We start from the raw sequence: 26,380 nt of genomic DNA on the forward strand, positions 1-26,380 counted from the left end.
TCAAGTGAGATTGTTCTGCAGGCAGTTCACTTCGGCATCGTCTGGGTGGCCCTTCCGGTTGTCCAGCTTGGGCGAGGTGGAATTCTGGATGTTAAACGCTTCGTCGTCTTTGAGGCAGGACTTCAAGGGGTCCTGGAGTTTGTGGAGGGCACTGGGGTCATCCTAAATGGGTCGGTGGGGGGGGATGACCGGACAGGACAGGAAGCGAGGGAGAGAGAGAAAAAGGTCAGTTAGTTTCCAAGGTGCCGTCGGAACGAATCGGGGACTCGCCCCTTCCCTGCAAACGGGGTCTCCAACCCAGTGGCTACAAGACGTCTGGACTTCAATTCCCAGAATTCCTTATGCCAGCTGTGGAATTCTAGGAGTTGAAGTCCCCCCATTTTCTTTTGAGTCACGAAGGTTGAGAAAGTCCACTCGAAAGAATGCCCATCCTACACTTGCCACGTGCCCGGACTTCAACTCCCAGCATTCCTAATATTGGCTGGGGGAATTCTGGGAGTTAATAATAATAATGATTTATTAGATTTGTGTGCCGCCCCTCTCCGAAGACTCAGTTGTACTGCACCCAACACTACTTCTAGTTTACTTCCTTCCTGAAGCAGGGTGGAAATAGCTCCTGGGTAGTTCCATGCCTTTAGTACAGGTAGTCCTCATTTAGTGGCCGTTTGAAGTCACACCAGCCAAGGAAAAAGTGACTTATGACCATTTTTCAGAACTTATGACCGTCATAGCATCCCCCAATTTCAGATGGTCGGTTGTGGTGTCCCAGGGTCATGCGATTTTTTTCCAATGAGCAACGTCGTGGGGGGAGAACCTGATTCACTTAATGACCATCTGACTCACTTAACAATGGCAGGGATTGGGAGCAGATCACTTTGAAGAAACACCTGGCTTAGCGACGGGAGATTGCGGTCGTAAAGTGAGGAATACCTGCAGGATGATAGGCACTTGCACCGGCTTCTCCTTTTGATGCCAAAAACCACCATCAGACGACAAACATGCAATTTCATTGCAAGTCTTTAAAGCAGCGCTGTCTCTCTTCCCCCCCCCCCAAGGAAAAGAGGGTGCTGCTTTAAAGAGAAGCCAGTCATTGCCCTCTGGATTTGTTTTCTTTTTGGAACCCAAGCCCTGCTCAGTCTTAAGGTCAGCTCCGAGGATGGGTCACGGAAGCAGCGATGCCGTTGAGAACATGCTCATGCGCTGGTTAGTCCCTCCGTCTCCTTTGCCCTTCATTCCATCCTACTTCCCTTCCCTCCTCTCTTTCTCCTTTCTTCCTCTACTCCCTCCCTTCCCTCTCCTCTCCTTCCCTCCTTCCTTCTTCCCCCTCTGTCTCCCCTCTACTCCTCTCCAGTTCCTACTTTCTTCCCCTCCCACTCCCCTCCCTTCTCTACTTTCTCTCCTCTCTCCCTTTCCTCTCCTCTCGCCTTCATTCTTTCCTGTTTCTCTCTTTCTCTTTCTCTTTATCCCTCCTTTCTTCCTCCTTCCCTGTTCTGTATTCTTCCTTGTATTTTACTCTCCTCTCCCCTCCTTCTTCTTTCTTCTCTTTCTCCTCCCATCCCCAAACCCCCAACACTTTACCCTTAGATTATCTACGGTTGACTTCTCCAGATTCCTAAGAGGTCAGTAAGGGGTGAGTCCAAGTGCACTAGAGTGCCTTCCGTCCCCTGTCCAGTTGCTCTCCTACATCTCCTATTCCTTTCTTCTATTCCTATATCTCTTCTTCTATTCTTTCATTGTTATGTTCTATTCCTATGTCTTCTCTTCTCTTCTGTCTTAGATATATTTTACTGTGAGTATCTCCTCTATAACCTTCATCATGTATTTTTCTATGTATGTATGTATATGTATGTATGTATGTATGTATGTATGTATGTATGTATGTATGTATGTATATACACCCACTAAAACCCTCATTGTGTATTGGACTAAATAAATAAATAAATAAATAAATAAATTCCCTCCCCTTCCATCCTCTGTCCTTTTTTCCCTCCTCTCTTCTTCATATCCTCTTGTGTTTCTCCCCTTCTCCCCACTCCTCTATTCCCCCCCTCTCTTCTCCTCTCCTCCCCTTCCATCCTCTCTCCTTTTTTACCCTCCTCTCTTCTTCATATCCTCTTGTGTTTCTCCCCTTCTCCCCACTCCTCTCTTTCCCCCCCTCTCTTCTCCTCTCCTCCCCTTCCATCCTCTCTCCTTTTTTACCCTCCTCTCCTCCCATCTCCTCCTTCAGACACCGGCAACTATGGAGAAGGGAGGCAGCCAAAGCTGCCCAGCATTCTCCCGCACCTGCTCCTGAATTCCCAGTTCACCCAGTGTCGCTTCTGGAGGATGGAGACAAGCCGACGGGGAGAAGACACATGGCCCCTATGGAAGGGGGCTCAGACCCACTGCAATGCCAGGGGAAAGAGAGGGGTGGGTAGACTGAAGAGAGGTGGGCAGGCTCCCCCAATCTCCCTCCTCTAAGACTTAGGGGCAGAGAGAGGGAGATTAGTAACCTTCACCCAAGGATGGTTAGGAGGCCCTCAATATGTTCTCATGAAGTTTCCTTCCAAATCACGTGTCCTTCAGAATTTAGAATTCAGCTCTCAGGATCCCCCAGCCTTTCCTGGTTATTCTGGGGGCTGAAGTCCCTGTCAGAAGGTGAATCCCACTTGTTAGTACTATGTACGTAATTGTTTGGGTTTGGCAATACATAAACAAATTAACAATGTATGCTTAAATGTATTAAAATACCATAGCTGTAAGCATCAGTGTTGCAAATGGCCACAAGAGGGAGCCAGAAGGGTGATTCTCCATCTCTGATTTTTCTCTGCTATCTGCTCTGCTATCTGCTATGTTATTTGCAGATAGCAAATATTTGCAGATAGCAAATTTGCATTTGTTTGATTCTGCTATCTGCTATGCTATGTTCTCTGTGACTGCTGTAGTAGCAACTGTGTGTTAAATGCTGGTTTATGTATTTGTAAGCTGAACAAGTAAGACTCATAGTATTGTATATATGTATTGACTGATTTAACTGTGTATGACTTCTTGACTAAGATAATTGTCAAAGTAAATAATATTTTATACACTTAATGTATCTGGACTGTATTAATGAACCATTACTCGTATCTCTGGGCTATCTGCTGGATATCTGTAAGACCTCCACGTTTCCTCTGTGTATGTGTATCTTTGACTACTAAGAGATTACTCTGCACACTCCTCAACACCACTTCAAATTCCAAGATTGTTCAGTGGTCGTAACCATCTCCAAGGAGCCCCTTTAGTGGGACAGGAGAGAGAGAAAGACGGACAGTGAAGGGGGCCAAACTCTGAAGATGCTGTGGGGAGACCTTCTCCCACCCATCTGGTGACACCTTAGCCTGGGTAAAGTGCAGGAGACCCCAAGGAATTTCAAACCTCACTGGTCTTCTTTCTTTGGCATTTCTTTCCAGGGTGGCAACACCTCTGGAACAGTTTAGGGGGGTGGGGTGAAGGGGACCAAACAGCCCCCAGGGGGAAATGTGGCCCTATCTTCTCCCCACATCTTGATCATATCCCTCGATCTAATGCAGGATCCCTAAAATAGCTCTGGAGCTGCGAGAAAGGAATTCGTCCGATGCAATTTCCCAGGCAGTCGAGCATTGCCCTCAAAGTGAGAATCCTAAGGAGGCTTCCTGTGGACTCAGTAAAAGTTCAGTGGGGATGCTTTGGGCAGTTTCCCCTGAAGCCCTTGAAATGAGGGGGGGTGCTACATGCTGACTATAGGGGGAGACTTTAGGTATCAAGGCCGTGACGCCACCACCTTCGACAGCTTTCAAGAAAAATTGGTCATTTGTGGAGATCAGGTGAGGATCGGAAGCCCCAGCAGGAGAACATACACAGGGAGATACGTCATGCTACCCAATATCATGCAGGGACCCATAAGCTGTGGGGGGGAAGGGAATCACCCTTAGGGAGGGGGGCTTTGGACCCCTGGGAAACCAGGAAACCTGCCAGAAGTGACACAGAGTTTGGTCCAAAACCGATGGCTGAGAGCTCTGGATTATTATTTTTTTATGTGACTTTCTGCTGGAACGGAGCCCCCCCTGAGATCCAAATGAGGCCCCCCTCACTCTTTGCTGATTATTCTCCAGGTGTGTGTGGGTTTGTTGAGGGGAGGCAATATTTGTAGCTCCAGGTTGAAATGAAGGGGCCTTGGAACTCTCTGACCTCGGGCGGTTCTCCTTGCAGAGATTTCATGGCCCAACTAGGGAACCTCCTCAGTGCTAGAACGGAGAGGGATTTGTTCTTTATGTTTATATAATCTCTCCAAGCGCTGATGAAGTTCCCTAATTGGGTCATGAAACGTCTGAGAGACCTCCAAGAACCCCACAGTCGTCCTCTTCCTCCTCCTCTCCACAATCATAGAAACATAGAAAACATGGAAGATTGACAGCAGAAGAAGACCTCCTGGTCCATCTAGTCTGCCCTTATTCTATTTCCTGTATTTTATCTTAGGATGGATATATGTTTATTGGTTTATCTGGAACCGATGGATCTATGTTTCAGTTCAGTGACTGTATTCAATAATATTAATATTAATAATATTTTATATTATTATTATTATTATTATTAATAATAATAATAATAATAATAATAATAATAATAATAGAAACATAGAAGATTGACACCAGAAAAAGACCTCCTGGTCCATCTAGTCTGTCCTATATTTCCTGTATTCTATCTTATGATGGCTATATGTTTATCCCAGGCATGTTTAAATTCAGTTCCTGAGGATTTACCAACCACATCTGCTGGAGGTTTGTTCCAAGCATCTACTACTCTTTCAGTAAAATAATATTTTCTCATGTTACTTCTAATCTTTCCCTCAACTAACCTCAGATTGTGGCCCCTTGTTCTACCCCAGTTTGGGCAAATCCCTCCACCTTTTAGCATTGTTTCTATCAGCCACCGTAACTGGGTCATGAAACATCTGCAAGTCTTTATTCTACCCCAATTTGGACCATTTCCTTTCACTGTATTTGCCCGCAGGGCTGGGTTCGGACCAGTTCGCCTGTACTGGTAGCGACCTGCTGGTGACGTCACAATGACGTCGCCAAACTGGATTAGTCAGTGCCTATCTGTGGGTGCCGCCACCCTTAAAATAATAATAATTTCCCCCCCTTCATGAGCGTGCCCAGAAGCCAATTTCCAGCATTCTGGGAACTTGGCTCCCCATTCTGGGAAGAGCATCCAAGGGTCTTCTCCGTGGGGGCCCCTGGCCCTCTGGAACCAGCTGCCCCCAGAGATCTGCACTGCTCTCACCCCCCTCGCCTTCCGCAAGAGTCTGAAGACTCATTTGCGCCGTCAGGCTTGAGGTTATATATATGTAAGTCTAAATAGCAGTAGAAATGGCAATAGCATTTAGACTTATATACCACTTCACAGACCTTTCCAGCCCTCTCTAAGCAGCTTCCAGAGAGTAATCCTGTAAACAAATAATTAAACAAATAATTCCCTCAACACTGTCAAACTATTCACTAAGTCTGCACTACTATGGCTACTAGTTTTTTCTCATCCTTCCTATCACCCATCTCCTCCCACTAAAGACCGTATGACATAATTTGTTTCTTCTATCCTTAAGATTTTTGTTAATATTCTTTCCTCATTCCTTACTTGACCTCTATGGCAATCATTAAGTGTTGGACCTCATGATTCTTGACCAATGTATCTTTTTCTTTTATGTCCCCTGAGAGCATCTGCACCAAAGACAAAGGTCAGTAAGGGGCGTGCATAAGTGCACCAGAGTGCCTACCATCCCCTGTCCTACAGTCTCTCTTATATCTCATATATCTTCTCTTCTACCTCTTCTATCTTTTCTGCTATTCTCTCTAGTTATAGTTACTCCTATATTCTCTCTTTTATACTCTCTTTGATACATTCTACTCGTATATATATCCTCTATAACTTTCATTGTGTATTATTGTGTATTGGACACAATTAACTAATTAATTAACTAATTCCTGGTGTGTCCAATCACACTTGACCAGTAAAGAATTCTATTCTATTGCCCCCCAACATTCTGGGTCCTCATTTTACCGACCTTGAAACGATGGAAGGCTGAGTCAACATTGAGCCTGGTGAGATTTGATCTGCCAAACTGCTGGCAGCTGGTAATCAGCAGATCACCGTACACTTGCAGTACTGCACTCTGACCACTGGGCCACCGAGACTTTATAAATGCTAAATGCTAAATAGAAACATAGAAGACTGACGGCAGAAAAAGACCTTGTGGTCCATCTAGTCTGCCCTTCTACTATTTCCTGTGTTTTATCTTAGGATGGATCTATGTTTATCCCAGGCATGTTTAAATTCAGTTACTGTGGATTTACCAACCACGTCTGCTGGAAGTTTGTTCCAAGGATCTACTACTCTTTCAGTAAAATAATATTTTCTCATGTTGCTTTTGATCTTTCCCCCAACTAATTTCAGATTGTGTCCCCTTGTTCTTGTGTTCACTTTCCTATTAAAAAAACTTCCCTCCTAGACCTTATTTAACCCTTTAATATATTTAAATGTTTCGATCATGTCCCCCCTTTTCCTTCTATCCTCCAGACTCTACAGATTGAGTTCATTAAGTCTTTCCTGATACGTTTTATGCTTAAGACCTTCCACCATTCTTGTAGCCCGTCTTTGGACCCGTTCAATTTTGTCAATATCTTTTTGTAGGTGAGGTCTCCAGAACTGAACACAGTACTCCAAATGTGGTCTCACCAGTGCTCTGTATAAGGGGATCACAATCTCCCTCTTCCTGCTTGTTATACCTCTAGCTATGCAACCAAGCATCCTACTTGCTTTCCCTACCACCTGACTACACTGCTCAAACCTACATAAAGGCCTAGCTGTTGCTTTCCATCTTTCTGCAGCCATCTCCATCTTTTTGGCCCAAACTCGGTCAGCAGTGGCAACCCAGGATGATCTGTTTTGAAAGTGGTGCAGCCTCCCCACGGCAACCCAGGTATACCCCCCCCCCCTTGGGAGGGGAGCGTGGTTCAGCCTCCCAGGGGTGGACCAGGAGCAAGCAGCGTGCTTGGGCCATGGGAGACGGGGGGAGGCGGAGGTTGAACGTGGGGAACGGCAGGGAGCATGCTGAAAGGGTGGGAGAGGCGAAGAAGACACGTTACCTGACATATAATGTTATCATAGTAAGCCAAAGCACGGGCGTGGGGGGAGTGGTTACACGGGGTGTCACAAAATTTCCTTACATTTGGGTGCGATCCCTCGGCAATGGTGGAGAGGGAGAAGTTGTCGTTGTGTAGCTCCGAAGGGGTTCGGTATCTGCAGTGAAAGGAGGAAAGGGCGAGAGAGAGAGAGAGAGAGAAGGATGGTCAATTCCAGTTTTCCTGGGCTAACTGGGTCTGTAGGGAGACAAGAGGACCTCTGAGCAGGTGCAGAAGGCTGGTGGTTTGAATGCAAATCTTCTGGGCCACCAAAGCAGCAGGCGGCAATACTTGTCTATTCCCCAGAAGGCTAAGAAGGGTCTGGCCTTGGGTTGGGTTGGATGGGAGACAACCCAGAGATCCTATGGCTGTGTGTGTATGTACGTATGTGTGTGTTTGTGTAAATAAATCTTTTTTGGGGGGGAAAACACATTTTTCCCCAAAGATCAATCTGTATAGTCTGGAGGACAGAAGGAAAAGGGGGGACATGATCGAAACATTTAAATATATTAAAGGGTTAAATAAGGTCCAGGAGGGAAGTGTTTTTAATAGGAAAGTGAACACAAGAACAAGGGGACACAATCTGAAGTTAGTTGGGGGAAAGATCAAAAGCAACATGAGAAAATATTATTTTACTGAAAGAGTAGTAGATCCTTGGAACAAACTTCCAGCAGTTGTGGTAGATAAATCCACAGTAACTGAATTTAAACATGCCTGGGATAAACATATATCCATCCTAAGATAAAATACAGAAAATAGTATAAGGGCAGACGAGATGGACCATGAGGTCTTTTTCTGCCGTCAGACTTCTATGTTTCTATGTTTCTATGATCTGTGACCTTCCTTCCTTCCTTCCTTCCTTCCTTTCTTTCTTTCTTCCTATCTTTCTTTCTATGTATCTTTACTCTCCCTTTTTCTTTTTTCTTACTTTCTCCTCTTTCTCTTTCTTTCTCTTCTTTGTTTTTCCTTCTTTTTTTGTTCTCCCCTTCCTTCTTTCATCTTTTATCTTTTTTCTCTAGTTCTTTTCTTTTTAAAATTTATGTTTCTCTCTATTCCCTCTCTCCTTTCCCCTTTCTTCCCTTTCTTCTTTCTTTCTTACTTTCTTTCTTTCCTTTCTTCCTTCCAATCTCCTTCCCTCCTTTCCCTCGTTTCTCATTCTTTCTTTTTATTTCTCTTTCTTTCTATTTCTCACTCTATATCTATTTTTTATTTCTCTGATTTTTCTTTCTTTTTCTTCTGTCTTACTTTCCTCTTTTCTCTCTCTTTCACCTGCTTTTGTCTCCCTTTGCTTCTGTCTTTTTCTTTCTCTCTCTCTCTCCTTCCTTCCTTCCATCTGCCCCTTCCATCTTTTTTCCTTTCTCATTCTCATTCTTCTTTCTCTCTTTTTATTTCTGTATCTAATTTCTACCTCCCCCTTTCTTTCTTTCTTCCTTCTCTTCCCTTTCTTACAACTTAACCACCCTGTGAGTAATTTGACCTTCGCAGTGAATCTCTTAACATTCCGGGTGTTGTGATTCCGTCTGAGGCCCCTCAGGGAACGGCTGATCCTCTGCCGGCTTCCTGCTCAGAGGGGGAGGATGAGGAACAGGAGGTTCAGGCAGACGGGGAGGAGGAATCTCAGGCTGAGGGAGAGGGAGGACAGCCAGAGTCCCCCGAGAGGGAGCTCTCCCCAGCAAGCAGCCTGGATTCCTTAGATGAAAATGCACAAGCAATCATCGATCTCCGGCAGAGAAGAGCAACACAACGAAGGGGACAATTAGCCAGGTACTTTCAGCACTAAAGAGGCAACAGCTGGGTTTGGGTGTGGTGCTCTCTGGAAAGGCTGAAAAGGCAGACCCACCCTTCCTGGCTTGTGGAGTATTATCTTTGGGAGTCCTGGGACCTGGCTGTGATCTTTGGCGTCTTGGAATTCTGGTTTGTGACTTTGAATACTGAAACCTTGGGGGGAAAAGGTGTGGGTCTTATTCTCTACAGTGGTGGGTGTGCCAGCAAGAAGTCTGCTGTATTGTCTGGCCATCAGGACTCTGCTGTGAAGCCTCATAGCCTGCCTGTTGGGAAGAACAGGTTTTTCTCTGTGTTTATTTTTCAAACTATAAAGTGCTTTTGCTTTTACCAGCGTGTCTGGCTGCTTTTTTCAGTTGGTGTTGAACTCTGGGGGCACCCAGACAGAACACCGGGTGACTGACTGAATCGCTGATTCAACTAATGACGGCTTCAAGAAAGTTATGTATTATTTAATTTGACTTCTATTGCCGCCCAATCCCGAAGGACTGAGGGCCAACATGAAACGGGGCTAATGTTTCCCCTCCAGAACCTCCTCGCTCTGCAGCAGAAATCTGGGGCGTTTATAAGTCAATCGGAAGTCGAGAGCTCCTCATACGAACCTTTGCTTTATAAAGTGTAGAAGGCCTTACGGAGGGGCTGGGGTGTTTCTCGAATGCCCCCTTTTATGGGAAGGGGGTTTGTTTCTCTTTCTTGGACCCCAACCCCCTTTATAGCAAAACCTTAAAAAGCTTTTCTCTTGGCAACACAGAGAAGTTTTGAAAACATCCGTGCGCTTCTCTCTGCGTGAAAGAAGCCCCCCCCCACTCCGCCCTTCCAGCTTTGCATCCGAGCCATCGCTGGCCCCAAATAACTCCCCCTGGCAAACCAGCCTTTTCAAGCCTCCCCCTAATATCCCACTCCCCATAATACCTCTCCCGCAAGGGGAGCGTGGGAACCAGGCATCTTTCCATTGCAGCAGGCTTTGTTCCCTTTTCCCCTGACCTTTGACCCTCGCCCCCCCTAGTGCTCAGTGCTGGAATCTTCCCAGAGATGCTGCCCCCCCCCTTAAACACTAATCACTCCCCAACTCTACCCTGCCCCCTCTGTAAGACAATGCAGCATCTGCTCTTAGTGGGCACAAACATCCCAAAGACTGAAGGGACCTTGTGAAAATTCTCCCAGGCTCGACAAAAAGGAGGGAGGGGGGGTCTCGGGGTCTCGTGCATTGGGGTTTCAGGAAGAGGGGGGGAGGATGCCTCATTTGCATCTGTGAGCAAATCCTGAAAGAAACAGGGGAGGAATGGAGGGGGGCAGAAGGGCTGGCCAGGTTTGCTCCCACGATCTCTGTAAGAATGAGAATTTGCTAAGCACGGAGCGCCAATGGTCGATCTCTGTCCACTCCCCTTGGCCAAGGGAGACTGTTGCAGATGACTGAACCCCAAATCTGGACACCCCACATCTGCAGGGGGGGCTCAGGCCTAGACCGAGCTGCCCAGGAAGGGGGAAATTGCCTCCCCTACCCGGAAGTGGCCCTCCAATGAAACTCTTGTGGGGAAAGCCATTTAGCTACTCATGAAGGCACTCTGCAAATGTTGTCCTCGACTTTACAACCAGCAATGGGGGTTGGACTAGAAGACCTCTAGAGGTCCCTTCCAAGCTCGATTCTTGTTAACTAGCGGTCAGTTATCCAAGGTGCCAATCCAACAGAAAGCCTGGATGTGCCTCGGGGCCTTTGCGCCAAACCTGAGGACAGGTTGAGGATATGAACTGAGTTGGAAGCAGGGGAGGGCTACTGCCCAGATGAGGGGGAGGGGGGAACACAGTGGGGTAGCGAAAATGGGGCTCCACCCCAGAGCCCCCAATTTGCACTGAAAGATATTGAAAGAAAATGCAGGGCCTCCTCGCATCAGCCACGCCCACAGTGTGGTAGTAAACATTTTGGTAGCCCTTCAATGGTTGTCATCTAGTCCAGTGTTTCCCAACCTTGGCAACTTGAAGATACCTGGACTTCAACTCCCAGAATTCCCCAGCCAGCATTCGCTGGGAGTTGAAGTCCAGATGTCTTCAAGTTGCCAAGGTTGGGAAACACTGGACTAGTCCATTCGACTGACAGCAGTTCGTTTAGAAACCTTTCAAATTTACGACAACGTTGGGCAAAAAAAGAGAGGAGGATGATGATGACCAGGTTTTGCACTTCCAGCATCCATCGTCCTGACCCCCAGTCACGTGATCAAAATTTGGCAGCCAACCTGGGATCACATGATCCATGTCAGTGCTGACTGATGGGGCTGCCACTCAGGCAGGGTCCCTTGTGACGTTGTGACGCGCAATGGGGAGGCTAAATTCACTTCACAACTGTGTGATTGACAAGGGTAGCGATTCGCTTAACGACAAGAGTGGAGCCAGAGGGGGTAAAAAGGGGCAAAAATCTCATTGAACAAACGACTCTCTTGGCAACAGAAATCTGGGGCTCGTATGTTGAGCCTGTGTTTGTAGAGTTGCTGTATCCACATTTTTTCTAGCATCCTGGGACCCTGCGTCCAACTTTAACGCTGCTTTCAAGCCTAAAGCAGGACTAGAACTCCCAATCTCCTGTTGGTTGGCCCAGAGTTACTCGACCACCTTCAGAGAGGGACAGCAAATAAGTCCAATCAATTAATAATTAAAAAAATTTAAATTAATTAAAATAATTAAAATAATTAAAATAATTAAAATAATTAAAATAATTAAAATAATTAAAATAATTAAAATAATTAAAATAATTAAAATAATTAAAATAATTAAAATTAAAATTAAAATTAAAATTAAAATTAAAATTAAAATTAAAATTAAAATTAAAATTAAAATTAAAATTAAAATTAAAATTAAAATTAAAATTAAAATTAAAATTAAAATTAAAATTAAAATCGCAGTTTTTAGGCTGCTGCCTTAACTCTCCACCCAAACCAGCTCTTTGGGCTCAGCACGGCTTCTCTCGTCTCAAATTAGCGCGCCTGGCGCCTTGTCTTGGGAGATGAAAACTCGCTGCTCTTCCCCAACTGGTGGACGACAATCCCCATGTTGCTCAACCGGACAAAATTGAGTTAGGAGTCCAGGGGTTCCCCAAAGTTCGCAATTTGTGGACTTGTTAACTTCAATTCCCAGTTATGGTGGCTGGAGAATTCTGGGAGTGGAAGTCCAGAAGTCTTGACGTCACCATGTTTGAAGACCTCTGTGTTAGACGCTTTCCACTTCTTCTCCTTTTGCAAGTGGTTGTAACCAGGGGTGGACTGCTGCTGCTGCCGCTGCTGGTGTGCTGTACGCACAGCTTTGGTCACTGTGCGTGTGTGTGCACACTACACATTTGCACCCCCAGCATATTTTTGTTTCTGCACATCTGCAGGAACCCCAAGTGCACCAAAATCTTGTGAGGGGACACGTGCGGGAGAGAGATTTCAGCAATGCTTTGCTTCCCTGAAGGCGCACAAGCAAAAAATTTCCGAAATCTCGCATGCGCAAGCACCCCCTCGTGAGATTTTGCTTCTGCGCATGCGCACAAAGTAAAAAAAACCCCAAAATGGGGGGGGAGATGGCGCCCATAGGACAGGCGCCAGTAATGGGTTTCTACCAGAATGGTAAGGGGCTACGTTCCAGTAGCGATTTTTGGGATGCATGAGCAGCTGCGTGCAGATGTGCCCCCGTGTGAGATTTGTCTTCTGCGCATGTACAGCCAGCAAAATCTTGCATGAAGATGATATTTCGCCGATTTTCACCGATTTTTGGTTCTAGGAATGTACGGAAGCAGAAATCTCGCCAAAAATCACTGAAATCTTATTGGCGCGACCGTCTTCACAAAAGACTTTGCTTCCTGTGCAGGGGAAAAGGCCCATCTCGCACCGCTGGGCGTGTCCACGCCTGCGATAGGCACAACGGGTGCACTGGTAGCGCCGATGACGTCAGGCGTTCGCTATCTGGTACAGTAGCAGTTGTATGCAAATTGCGCAATCTGGCGGCCGCTACTGATGTGCAGTTTGCTACCACACCACAGTAGCAACCCACAACTGATTGTGACATTCTGCTCCTCGAAGAGGAACGTGCTGAACGGAGGGGACAATTTATCCTGGAAATTGATAGCCTGGAGACCGACCAGCCATCAACCACCCCAAGTCTCTCCGTCTTATCTATGGCCAGGCTGGCCTCTTGCCCAGCAGAAGATCGGTCCATAAATCAGAGACTCCGGGAGGAGATGGATCTCTAGTTAGCAGCTGTCTTGGCCGTGTCTCCTCTGGCGCATCGAGAACCACCGAGCAGAGAGAAGGGCCCATGGGCGGGTGAGGAGGAAGAACTCTTACCTCAACCAGATTTTGAAGAAGACACCGGGGAAGGTGGATAGAGGTTTAGCTCCAGAAGGATTGAGGGAGGGAGGGAGGGAGGGAGGAGGGAGGGAGGGAGGAAGGAGGGAAGGAGGAAAAGGAGGGAAGGAGGAAAAGGAAGGAAGGAAGGAAAAGGAAGGAAGGAAAAGGAAGGAAGGAGGGAAAAGAAAGTAAGAAAGGGAGGGAGGAAAAGGAAGAAAAGAAAAGGAAGGGAGGGAGGGAGGGAGAAAAAGGAAGGAAGGAAGGAAGGAAAAGGAAGGAAGGAAGGAAAGAGGAAAGGAAGGAAGGAGAGAGAAGGAAAGGCAGTGAGGAAAGGAGGAGAGGGAAAAAGGAAGGAGAGGGAGAAAGAAAGGGCGACCCTCCCTCCCCGCTTGCCACTCACTTGCTCTTCCGCAGCTTGAGGTTCTCGGTCTTGAGCAGGTAGAGCTTCTTGGCGAAGAAGACTGTCATCATGAAGAGGAGGAGGACCACCAGGGCGGCCGATCCCACCGCCACACACATCACCTGGAAGTCGGTCACAATGGACTCACAGCGCAGCCCCTTGTGCCAGATGTAGTCCTGGGTGTTGCACCTGGGGGGGAGGGAAAGGACCAGCAAAGGTTTGGGCAGATCCCGCGCAATCCCCCATTCCATGTCTGTCTGTCTCTCTCTCTCTCTCCAACCCACCCCTTTTTAGGGTAGCAAATAAAGCCTCCCTGGAAGGAGGCAGTCTGTCTTAAAGAGAGAAGCCGAGGGCAGGTTGCATTGGCTGGCAGGTTGGAAAACACTATTTTTGTCTCTAACCCCCCCTCCACCCCACCAGTGCAAAATTCACATCCGGAAAAGAAGGGTAGCACCGTTTGCAATTAAATGAAGGGGGGGGAACTAATTGAAAATTTCTTTAAAATTATGGGAAAATGTAAAAAAATGTAAATAAAATAAAAAATATTTTTTTTAAAAAATTAAAAATTAAAAACTTAAATAATTTATTTTATTTATTTTCAATTATTTTCAATTAAATTAAATTAAGCTAAACTAATTAAAATATAAGCTAATTAAAAATAAAATAAATAAAATTAAATTAAATTAATGTAAAGTAAATTAAATTCAAGTGAATTTAAGCAAACTAGCGAACTAAACAAACTACAATAAAGTAAAATAAATTTAATAAATAATAAATAAAATAACAAAATTTAATTTTAAATTAAATTAAATTAAATATAATAAAAAATTAAATTAAATAAAAAATAAAAAACTTAAATAATTAATAATAATTAATAATTAATAATTCAATTATTTTCAATTAAATTAAATTACGCTAAACTAATGAAAATATAAACTGAAGTGAATTAAAAATTAAAATAAATAAAATGAAATGAAATTAATGTAAAGTAAATTAAGTTCAAGTTAATTCAAGCAAACTAGTGAACTAAACAAACTAAAATAAAGTAAAATAAATTTATTAAATAATAAAATAAAATAACAAAATTAGATTAAATTAAATTAAATTAAACTAAATTAAATTAAAACTAAATTAAACCAAACTAAATTATTAGCACCTTTTGTGACCTATGTGAATGAAAAGATTTGGCATGGCATAAAATTTCCAAGTCCTTCACTTATGACTGCCACTGAGCCTAACATTTCCGTCATAAAGTGAGAAAGTGGCAAAGGGAGTTTTGTATCTTTTTACCCCTTTTATAGTCGCCGTTGTCAAATGAATCACTATCATTGTTAAGTGAGTGGCACGGTTGTTAAGTGAAGTGAGATCCCCAATTGACTTTGCTTATCAGGAGGTCACATGATCCCCCCAACACTGTGACGGTCATATATATAAGTCTGTTGCCAAATATCTCAATTTAGATCACGTGACCACAAGGATCCTTCAATGGTCATAAGTGGCCATTTTTTTCAGTGGTGTCATAACTTTGAACTGTCACTAAGCAAACGGTCGTAAGCTGAGGACTAGTGTACTAGACTTTTTATTTTTTTATTTTCTTGAATAGCAGGGCGAAAAAGAATTATAGGTAGTCCTCAATTTACAACAGTTCACTTAGTGACTGTTGGGAATTATGACCGCATTGAAAAAAGTGACTTTCGCCGTTGTTCAGACTTATGACCGTTGTGATCAAAGCACATGTGGCAATGGACTCACATTTACGAGGGTCGGGTGGTCCCCCCACAGATAATAGGGGAACTCGGTTCACTGAACGACCATCTGACCAACTTCACCAGGTGAGGATTCACTTAAGGCCAACTTAATGACCCCAGGGATTCGCTTAAAGGCAGAAAGGTCATTAAATGGGGCCAAACTCACATAACATCTGGCACGTTTAGTAAGAGAAATTTTGGTCTTCGTTACAGGTCGTAAGTCTGAGGATTATTTGTATTATGCTCAGCAGACAGATCAAAAAAGAGAAGGATCTTACATTCATATTTTTATATATTAATATTATCTTAGATTCATCCTGATATTTATATACGTCCTTCTTATACGTCATTACATAGGGTGGCAGTGTGCCCATTGTTATGTGGGTAATCCTTGACTTATGACCACATTCAAACCCAAAATTTCAGTTGTTAAGTGAGGCATTTATTACGTCTTGAGTTTTGTCCCCTTCAAACGACCTCTCTGTCCACGGTTGTTAAATGAATCGTGGCAAAACTAAGTTTGCAAAACTACGTTCGCGAATGTCTTACTTAACAAATGGGTCTTTTAAGTGGACCAGGTTTCCCCGATTGGCTCGGCTCGTCCAATGGTCAGAAAAGGGGATTGTAATATATTGGAACGGTCGTAAGTACAAGCCTAAATTCTGATCCTGTGACCACAGGGAGGCTACAATGGTCGCAAGTGTGAAAAGCAGTCATGATAAGTCGGAATGGTCAAAAAATGGGCTGTTGTAAGTTGAGGAATTCCTGATTGAGCAGGGGGTTGGACTAGAAGACCTCCGAGGTCCCTTCCAACTCTACATTCTATGTATCTTCCACCTTGGCTGGAGCTACTTGAAGTCTATGGAACTCCCTGCCAATAGATCTCTGCAAAATCCAGAGACTGAAATGGTGCTGGACCTGCCTGCCCAACCTCAATAGACTACAAAGCTCATTGTCCCCGGCTTCAAGATCTTGCCATGGGGTTAGAGTCAGGTCCATGGGGATCTGGAGATCCAGATTCCATTTCTGATCACAGTTTCTGACCTCCTGGCTGGACGACCAAGCGGATTAACGACTTTGGACAGTTTTGACCTAATTCCAGCAGAGGGGACGGCCGGAGGACTCCGAATACCATCTGCCTGCTTCTGGGGGAAAGGGGGGGATGGGGGTCTTCCCCATCTGTGGAATTCAGGGTATGGGGTCTCCAAAGAAGATCTTGGAACCTAGTTCACGGGAGAAAGGCATGGCCAGTGCTGCAGCGCTACGGAGTTCCCTGTGCTCCGCTGGGGAACTCAAATATCTGCATTTCCGCCCCGAATCCTCGGAGAATGGCAGCATACAAGTATAATTAATAAATAATAAATAAATAAATAAATAAATTGTTTTGGAGGGGTGGCGAAGAAAAGAGGAATCTAGTTCTTGGGTTACGACCATTCATTTAGTAACCATTTGATCTTACCATGGTACTGAAAAAAGTGACGCAGGGTGTCTGTTTCACCCTTACGACCGTCACAGCCTCCCCGCAATCCAAACTCAGATGCAGGGAAAGTTAGGATGGTCGCAGCATACCGAAGAGGAGGGTTACGGACTGTCCCATTTTGCGACAAGGAAAGTCCAGACGGAGAGGCCCAATTCTCTCAACATCCGGGCGACCAACTTATCCATCGGAGCAATTCACTTAAGAACCGGGCATCAAATGGGGCACAACTCCCTTAGTGAATGTCTCCACAAGTAGCAGAAATTGAGGGTGGGGAATAGATGGTGGTCGTAAGTTGAGGACTTCCTGATTTGGGGAGGGGTGTCCCCTCCACAAAGTAACAGCAAGGGAGCAGTGTTTGCCGCACACACACACCCCACACCTGTGAGAAGCCCGGAATTATCCAAGAGGAAAGGGGCCACAATGGGGAGCAAATTGGTGGATTATGCGCCCTTTAATCCATTTCTGTTCCTGCACCCTGTTTTTTGAAGGACTTGGGGGGATGAAATGACTCTCCCATGTGGGGTTCCGAAGCACCCCAATAAAGAGCAGGGGAGAACAACAAGTAGATCCTTACAGCTGACTTCCCTGCTGGACAGGTGGGACTACATCTCCCATTATCCCCTGCTGGCAGGCCTAGGGAGAGGAAGATGGGGTTTGCAGTCCCAAGGAAGGGGGAAGTACGAGCCTTCATGTTTCTGGTACAGGGAGTCCTTGTTTAATTACCGTTTCAAGATACAATGGCGTGGGAAGAAAGTGATCGAGGGTCATTTTTCACACGTGCGACCGGGGCAAAATTCCCGCTGTCATGTGATTGAGAATTCTTGGCCATTGACTTGTCCTTATAACGTGTCCACTGTGTCCACATGATTCCCCTTTCATCACCTTCCAAGGAGCATAGTCAATGGGGGGGGAGCGTGATTCACTTAACGACAGTGTGACCTAGGGATTCACTTAACAATGGTGACCAGAAATGTAAAACAGGGCAAAACTCAACGACCGTTTGCTACCGGAATTGTGACTGAGAACGGCCTGTCTTGATGTTGGATTTGGGGTGGGGGAACCAAAATTCACCCATCTCGCTTAGCGATGTAAATGTGCTCACGTTTGGTCATAAGTTGTAGACAACCTGCTTTATGACCTCATCCCTGCTTCCCCTCCCCTTTCTCAATGGGGCACTGAGGAACTCCCGACCATTTGCTGAGTATTTTTTAAAGTGTGTGTGATTGTGTGTGTTTTGTGAGTCAGCTCCATTTGAGAACTGAGCAGAGTGCTTTCATGCAGGACTTAATAGTTGAAAGGGAACTGGGAGGTCATCCAGTCTAACCCCCAGCTAAAGTAGGAGAGCGTGGGGCCTAGCCCTGGACCAATCCTCTTTCTCTTTCAAACAAACAAACAAACAAATAAATTCTCTCTTCCTCTCTCATTTTCTCTCCCATTCTTTCTTTTACTCTTTTCTCTCTCGCTTTCTGTCTCCCATTCTCTCCTCTTATTTTCTTCCTATTTCCTTCTCTCTCCCTCTCTTTCTGCCCCTCTCATTCTGTTTCCCTCTTTTTGTTTCTCATTCTATCTTTTTGTTCCCCACTCTTTCTTTCTCGCCCACACCTTCTCTCATTCTCTCTCCCATTCTTTCCTTTCCTCCTTTTTCTTTCTGTCTCTCTCCCTCTCATTCATTCTCCTGCTCTTATTCTTTCCCTCTTTCTCTCTATCTCTCTTTATTTTTCTCTCTCCCTCTCCTCTCTCTCCTTCTCTCTCTCTCCTTTACTCTTTCTTTCTATCTCAATTTGTCTCCTTCTCTCCCTCTTTCTTTCTCTCTCTCTCTCTTTCTATTTCTTTTTGTTCCTCACTCATTCTTTCTCTCTCGCTCATCCCTTCTCTCTCATTCTCTCTCCCATTCTCTCCTTCCTTTTTCTGTCTCTCCTTCCCTCTCTCTCATTCTCCTGGTCTCTTATTCTTCCCTCTTTCTCTCATTCTTTCTTTTTCTCTCTCCTTTCTCTCTCCCTCCTTTACTCATTCTTTCTTTCTATCTCCATTTGTCTCCTTCTTTCCCTTTCTCTCTCTCTTTCTTTCTCTCTCTGCTGGGTGGTGGCAGCATTTGCGCTGCTTGCTGGACTCCATTTATCTGGGAGACAAACATGTAGAGAATGTACATGTGTGAACCATAAAGGGTGTGTGTGTTGTTTTGGAGACCAGAGAGGAAAACCCACGCGACCCTTTCCCAAAAAACCGAGCTCTCAAATCCTCACCCTTTGCTCCTTTTCACGGCCACATCACGTTCATTCAAGTTTAAAAGACATCCCACCTAGCTTCTCTTGCTTGAAGGTAAGGTGTGTGTGTGTGTCTGTGTCACCCCCCCCACAAAATCCTTCCCATTGGGAAATCTGGCAGCTCAGAGGGACCCTCGGCCATTTTCCAACATCCCCCCACTCACCTGCAAAAGGCACCCAGGTTCTCTACCAGGTAACACTGCCCCCCGTTGTGGCAATAACTTGGGAAGGTGTCGCAAACTGATTTGCAGGTTGCGTTGTGTCGGGTGTAGCCGATGCGGCATTCGGTGCTGTTCTCCGGGGTGCCCGTTTCCCGGGCCAGATCCCCTGAAACTGGGCCAGAGATGGTTCGTCCGCCTGCCCCCAAAACGACAAAAGTCTGCAATGGGGGGAGGAGAAATCGGCGGGCAGTGGGCTCTGCACCAGGAAGTTTGCTGTGGGTTTTTGGGGGCGTGGGTGTCGGGACGTGGGGGTCCTTCCCCTCTTCCTCTTCCACCGCAGCCCCTGCCTCTTCCTCCTCTTCCTCCTCTTCCTCCTCTTCCGGCTCCTCTTCCTCGTCGCCATCGGTGTAGAAGGAGGTTGTGGGGTAAAAATCTGACTCGTCGAAAGGGCTGAACTCGTCGTAGAGGTCACGGAAGGGCCACGAGACCCCTTTGTCCACGGGGGGCTTCGCCTTGGTCGAGTCCACCCCGGGCCCACGCAAGGCCTCTCCGTCAAAAAGGTCGTAATAATCAACGTCAATGATCTCTGAGGCCAGCGGGTCGGAGGAAGGGGTCTGCACGGATTTGACGGCGGGGGGTGCCACGGAAGGGAGGGTCTCCAGCTTCGGGCTGCGGCTGGAGGGGTCTTCTTTCGGGCCTGGGATGCTCCCAGCTCCTCGCGTGGTCTCAGTTGCTTGGGGGTCGCGCATGGATTGCGTGGGTTCGAGCAGCAGGTCTCCCTCAGGGTTGAAACCGCGCGGGGGAATCGGCGTGGCCCACCCGAGATTCAGGGGCGTCTTCGCGTGAGGGTCTCCACTGCCCACGTCTTCTTGACTGCCCGGCCCAGCTTTGCCTCGGTCGAAAAGCCGCCAGGTGCCGTCTTCTGCCTGACCTGGGGGAGCCATGCGCGGGGCAGCCGAGGAAGCTTCTGCGCCAGGGCCTGGGTGCGAATCACTCCCCACCATTTCCCGCACGGTCCGCCGGGAGCAGCCGGGGCAGAGAACCGGCTGGGTTTTGGGTTCCCACGCAGGTGTCCGGAGGCGCATGGGAGGCAGAGCTGGGGGGACCAGCTGCGACTCCTTGGCACGGGCTGGTTGCAGAGACGGGGCCTGGCCCACGGAGGTGTTTCCCCCTGGCCTGGGGGTCTCTCCAAAGGGGGACAGATGCTCTTTCATGGGGGGGTGGCTGTTGAGAAGGGGGGGCTCTTGGCTGCTCCTCCTCCAGGGTGGTCCCAGGACTTTGGGGTCACCTGGGGAATTCGGACGAGGCTCAGAGGCTGCAAGGAAGGAGAGCAGATATGTAGCACATTGGGGTGGGGGTCTCTCTCTCTCTCTGGCGGCCCCCCCTCCCCAAGAGAACTGTGACCCCCCCCCAATTGGTTATGCACACGTTTAAAGATATTTTTTTTTAATTTTAAGATTTAATTGGATTTGTATGCCGCCCATTTTCCGGGGACTCGGAATTAATAATACATTTAAAAAACAATGCTTTAAAAAATCTAATTTAAGAAGTTGTCATTACCATTATACACACACACACACACCCCTCCGTGGGAGTGGGGAGTGGGAGCCCTAGTGGGGAGAGAGCAGGAGAGAACAAGAAATACACCTTTTTATAAAATCCCCCCCTTTCCGTGTGTGGCAAAAATAGCAGCAGTTCCCACACAGCCTGATTCATTCTTTGGATTCTCTCGCCTTCTTCGGCAGCCGTAGTAAAGAGGGAGTAATTCCCAGGAGGTGTGGCTGGGAGGGAGGGAGGGAGGGAGGGAGCGAGGAAAAAAGGCAGCAAGAGAGGGAAGAAAGAGAGAGAGGAAGAAGGGAGGGAAGGAAGGAAGGAAGAAGGAAGGAAGGAAGAAAGGAGCGAGGGAAGGAAGGAAGGAAGGAAAAAAGGAGCGAGGGAAGGAAAAGAGGGAGGGAATCATTGAAGGGAGGGAGGGAGAGAAGGAAGGGGAAGTGGAGAGGAAGGAGGGAAGGAGGAAGAAGGGAGGGAAGGAAAGAATGAAAGAAGGAAGGAAGGAAAGAGGCAGCAAGAGAGGGAGGAAAGAGAGAGGAAGAAGAGAGGGAAGGAAGGAAGGAAGGAAGGAGAAAAGGACCGAGTGAAGGAAAAAAGGGAGGGAGGGAGAAATTGAAGGGCGGGAGGGTGAAAAGGTGGAGAGTGGGAGGGAGGGAAGGAAGGAAGTAGATAAAGAGAAGAAGAGGAAGGTAGGTAGCTGTGTAGGTAGATGGGAAGGAAGGAGGCAAAATGAAATAGGATAGGTAGCTAGGTAGGTAGATTGGATGGGAGAGGGACGGAAGGAGGGAAGGAAGGAAAGAAAAGAGGTAATGAGAGGAAAAAGATAGAGGAAGAAGGAAGGAAGGAAAAAAGGAGTGACAGAAGGAAAAGAGGGAGGAAGGGAGGGAGAAATTGAAGGGAGGGAAGGTGAAAAGGTGGAGGGTGGGAGGGAGGGAAGGAAGGAAGGAAAATGAGGATGGGTGAGAGAAAGGAAGGAAAAGGGTGGAGGGGAGAAAATGGAAGAAGACAGGGAAGGGAAGAAGGAAGGGAGGAGGGAGGGAGGGAGGGGGAATGGAAGAAAGGACAGAAGAGGGGAGGGAGGGTGGGAAGAAGAGAGAAGGGATGGAGGAAAGAAAATGGAAGAGAGAATAGGGAAGGGGGGAAGGAGGGAGGGAAGATGGGGGGAGGGAGAGGGAAAGAGGAAAGAGTGGAGAGATGGAGGTAGGAAAATGGAAGAGGACTGAGAAGGAAGGAATGAAGAAGGGAACAGGGAAAAGGGGAAGGAGGGAGGGAGGAAAGCGAAGGAAGGAAGGAAGGAAGGAAAGAATGACAGGGGGAGAGGAAGGGAGGAAAGAGAGGTGGAGGGAGGAAAATGGGAATGAAGAGAGGGAAGGGATGAAGGAAGGAAGAAGGGAGATGGGGGGAAAGGTAGGAGGGAAAGTGGTAGGGAATAAGGAAGACAGGAGGGGAAGAGAAGGAGGGATGGAGGAAGGGAAATGAAAGAGAAGGGTGGGAAGAAGAAGGGGGGAGGGAGAGGGGAAGAAAGATAAAAAAGGGGAGGGAAGGAAGGAGGGAGAGAAGGAGGGAAGAAAAGGAGGAGGAGGAGGGAAGGGAAGAGGGAGGGAAGGAAAGAGAAGGGTGGGGAGAGAAGAAAGGGAGGGAGAGAGGGGGAAGAAGGATAAAGGAGGGGGCAGAGAGGAAGGAAGGTATGAAGGCGGAAAGGGAGGAAAGGAAGGATGGAGGGAGAGAAGGAGGGAAGAAGAGGAGGAGGAGGGAAGGATGGAGAGAAAGAGAGAGGGAAGAAAACGAAGGAAATTGGATGGACGAAGGAAGAAGGGGAGGAAGGAAAGAGAGAGGAAGGGAAAGAAATAGAAAGGGGAGGGAAGGAAAGAGAAAAAACGACGGGAGGAAGAAAGATGGAGGGAGGAAAACAGGGCTTGCAGTGGGGGGGGCCACACCTGCGGATTCCCCCCCTCCCGTTTTGGGGGTGCGGTCTCTCTCCGCTTCTTGGAGCAAGTGCAATGGGGGAGGTCTTTCCAGCTGCTGGGCGGTGGGGTCCCTCCAAGCAGACAAGCCGCCCCCCCTGCCGCCCCAGATACACGCCTCCCTCCCCACTTTTGCAAAGACCTCTCCCAGAATTCCGACGCCCCCCACCCAAAAAAGAGGGGGGGGGGAGAAAAGTGTGGGGCGGGGGGATTTTCTGCACATGGCCAGGAACCCTACATTCCTATTTCTAGGGGTTGCCGCCCACCGCCCCTCCCGCTTCTCGTCCCCTTCCTCTAATTCTAATCCCCTTTCGTGAAATGGTGGCAGATGTATTAAAAAGCCTGGAGCCTTCTTCACGGGTCCTGGCTGGGGATGTTGGGCTTTGTAGTCCATGTCTGCTTGAGAAATAGCGGGCTGGAGAAGTGCAGGGGGGTAGAGTAAGACCCCTCCCCTTCTTGGCTCCCACGGCCGCCGCCCCCCCTCTTTTCCAGGCAAATAGACTCTCAATCGCAGCCTCCCTCTGATTGACAGCTCCGGAGGGATGAGACCCCCCCATTTTTCCCCGCCGCCCCCCTCCAACTCTAGAGAACCCTAAGATTTCCGCAACCTGCCCCTCCCCCCTCCAGTCACCACGGGTGGGGAGGGGGCGTGATGAGATTTTAGCGCGATCTCTTTCAAGGATGCTCCGTGTGAATATGCGGGGACAACACCCCAACGCCCCCACCCCTCATTCCCACTCTTCTTTACCCCCCGCCCCCCCCCCTCAATCCGGGCGGGAAGGAGCCCAGAGAGACCCCAGCCCGCATTTAAGGCAAAAGACCCCCCTCGCCTCTCTTCGGCCGCCTTTACCCAGTGTGGGGATTTCTGGGGACCTCCAGGCCCACCTACCCGCCAGCAGCAACGCCAGGAGGGCCAGCCGGGGGGCGGCGGGGGGCGCCCCCATCCTCGCCGCGGGGCTCTGGGCTCGCCCGCCGGACTGACCGCGCCCCCTGCCCGCCTGCCTCCTTTCCCGCGATCAGCGCTCCGCCGCCCTGCCGCTCTTCCGCCGCCCCATCGTCCGCGGCCGCCTCGCCTCCAGCACTACCGCCGAGTGGCCAGCCGCCTCCTGAAGTGGGGGGGGGGGGGGCGGGTGAGAGGAGGAGGAGGGGAGGGGGCGGCGCTTGGGGAGGGGGAGCAGGATAGAGGAGGGGGATAGAGAGGGAGACCCCCGGGAGAGGCCGGAATAGCATCAGCAGCCCCACCCACCGCCCATCATCCCCGGACAGCAGGAGAGGGAGATGGGCTTTGGAGTCTTTCCCCTGGGGGGCGGGGTGGGGCCGTGCAATCTCTGGTTGGATGGTCTTGGGGACGGAGCTGGAGGATCCGCGCGGGCTGCGACTCTCGCCACTCAACGCCCCACGAAGCCAATGCAAGGAGCGAGCGAGGGATCCCGCATCGAGTCCACAAGATCCCTCCAGCCCTAGAATTCAAGGCAGGGATCATCCCACTGGCTTGGTGGAGGGGGGCGGGGCAGGGGGAGACTAAGAGTAGTGGGCTTCTGGGGAGGGGGGCATGCTGCAGGGCCCCCAGAACTGGCCTCTGGATGTACCCTTGGCTGGATTGGGGCTGGCACTTGTCTCCTCCCCCAGGTTCTGTGCTTGACCACCTGGTGGGAACTCATCTTTCACCCCCAGAATCCCCCAGTTGAAAGAGGGGAGGACTTCCCCTCCCAGAATCCCCCAGCCAGGATGCTTCTACCCCAGAATCCCCCACTAGCTATGCTTTGAGAAGGGAGGACTCCCACTCCCAGAATCCCCCAGCCAGGATCCTTCTACCCCAGAATCCCCCACTAGCTATGCTTTGAGAAGGGAGGACTCCCACTCCCAGAATCCCCCAGCCAGGATGCTTCTACCCCAGAATCCCCCACTAGCTATGCTTTGAGAAGGGAGGACTCCCACTCCCAGAATCCCCCAGCCAGCAAGGGGAATTCTGGGAGTTGCAGAACTGTGGTTAAAATTGTTAGCGGAATCTTTGCTGCCATCACAGTAGCGGTTGTCAGTGTGACCAAAGGGGAAGAAGAAGACCGGGTCAATCAGAAGGCAACTCCAAAGCTCACCATGCTGCCAGTGGAAGCTGCCACTCCAGGATTCCAGTTGTGACCCTCACTGGGGCCTTGTCGTAAATCAAGGAATCTCTCGGTTCTCAGCCTAGAAGGCAGAATTTGTGGCCTTTCTTGGAGGGATTCATTGGTACCAGCCCGTGACTTTCAGGGTCCGGCTGGGTGTGCGCCAGGTTTCCTTTCTTAGCCAGGTTTTCGGGGAACCACCCAGGAGCAAGAAGCAGAAAGTTGGGTGATGGCAAAGCAGATCTGGGTTCAAATCCTGATCGGCCTGATGGATAGGCGGGAATCCCGTCTCTTTAGTTCGGCCGAGAGGAAGGAAGGGGTCAATTGCGGAGAAAAATCCATGGTTAAATTTGCATCAGTCTGTTGCTCAAACACACACACACACACACACACAAAATCACCTTGAAGATGCACACACATACGTATCCTTAGAGGAACATGCACCTGCAGCATCTCCAGCAATGCAGCCCACAACTCTTCCTGGCTGAGGACGCTGGGAGTTGTAGTGCGGCGGCATTTGGAAGGCTGAAAGGGAGACGGGGAAAACCTGGAAACCAACTTGGCGACAAGACGGAGGGGATTCACGGGAGGGAGCAGCTGTTTTAACTAAGGAGGGGAATCAATTGGTGTTTTCAATTGTGGATTTTTTTTTAAATGCAAAAAGACAAAAATGGTGTGTGTGTGTGTGTGTGTGTGTTTTAAACCGGATTTTTAATACAAAAAAAAAAAAGATTAAACCATGTTAGATTATTTTTTTAAAATGTAAAAAGATGAAACTTGATTTTGTTTTTTTAAATGCAAAAACGGTGAAAACCATGTGTGTGAGAATTAGGGACAGTTCTATAAGTCCATCCAATTCATAAAAATAAACTCAATTTCCTTTCTGACAAGGGAGGTCCTCCTCTCTTTGTCCATCACGGGGACTCTGATTGGCAGGCGCCAGGTGCAAGTTGTCTGTTTTCTGTAGGTGTGTTTTGTGTTTTTCTCTGGTTTTTGGGCGGATCATTGGATGTGGTTGTTGGAGCATCGAGAGAGATTGAGCAGAGGCTGGCAAGAACATCACAGCTAGTCCTCCACTTACGACTGTTCGTTTAGTGATCGTCCAAAGTTGCATCATGTTTTCACACTTATGACCGTCCTAGCATCCCCCGTGGTCACCTGACTGACGTTTAGAGGCTTGGCAACGTTGTTAATCACAGTCTTAGCGTTCCCCTTTTGCAACCGTCTGACAAGCAGGAAGCCAGATTCATTTAACGACCAGGTTTTACGACAGAGCCACAGTGATTCACTTAACAACTGCATCAAGAAAGGTCATAAAATGGGGCAAAACTCCCTTAACAAATCTCTCGCTTAGCCATTGGGACTATTTTGTAGTCGTTAAGTGGAGGAATGCCTTCCCTAAGAAACAAAAGAAGCCAAGGACACAGCAAG

General features: G+C 48.0%; 1 protein-coding gene across 1 annotated transcript; it reads right to left on the minus strand.

The window, feature by feature from the left end:
* On the minus strand, positions 1-23,788 carry CSPG5 (chondroitin sulfate proteoglycan 5). The gene is made up of 5 exons (XM_070726837.1): positions 23,734-23,788; positions 19,333-20,644; positions 13,677-13,865; positions 7,143-7,296; positions 1-162 (listed from the first exon to the last, which is right to left on the minus strand). The coding sequence occupies exons 1-5, from the start codon at positions 23,786-23,788 to the stop codon at positions 1-3; spliced, it is 1,872 nt and encodes a 623-aa protein (XP_070582938.1).
* Between the last annotated feature and the right edge of the window lie 2,592 nt (positions 23,789-26,380).

Source organism: Erythrolamprus reginae, chromosome Z (genome assembly GCF_031021105.1).
Source record: "Erythrolamprus reginae isolate rEryReg1 chromosome Z, rEryReg1.hap1, whole genome shotgun sequence".
Lineage (NCBI taxonomy): Eukaryota > Metazoa > Chordata > Lepidosauria > Squamata > Dipsadidae > Erythrolamprus > Erythrolamprus reginae.

Excerpts from the sequence above, each read along its gene's own strand:
- CSPG5 (XM_070726837.1), bottom strand. The coding sequence starts at position 23,788 with ATGGGGGCGCCCCCCGCCGCCCCCCGGCTGGCCCTCCTGGCGTTGCTG. Across the intron at positions 13,866-19,332 it reads AACCTGGGTGCCTTTTGCAG|GTGCAACACCCAGGACTACA; the intron begins GTGAGTGGGGGG and ends CCTCCCCCCCAG. Across the intron at positions 7,297-13,676 it reads CTCAAGCTGCGGAAGAGCAA|ATACCGAACCCCTTCGGAGC; the intron begins GTGAGTGGCAAG and ends CTTTCACTGCAG.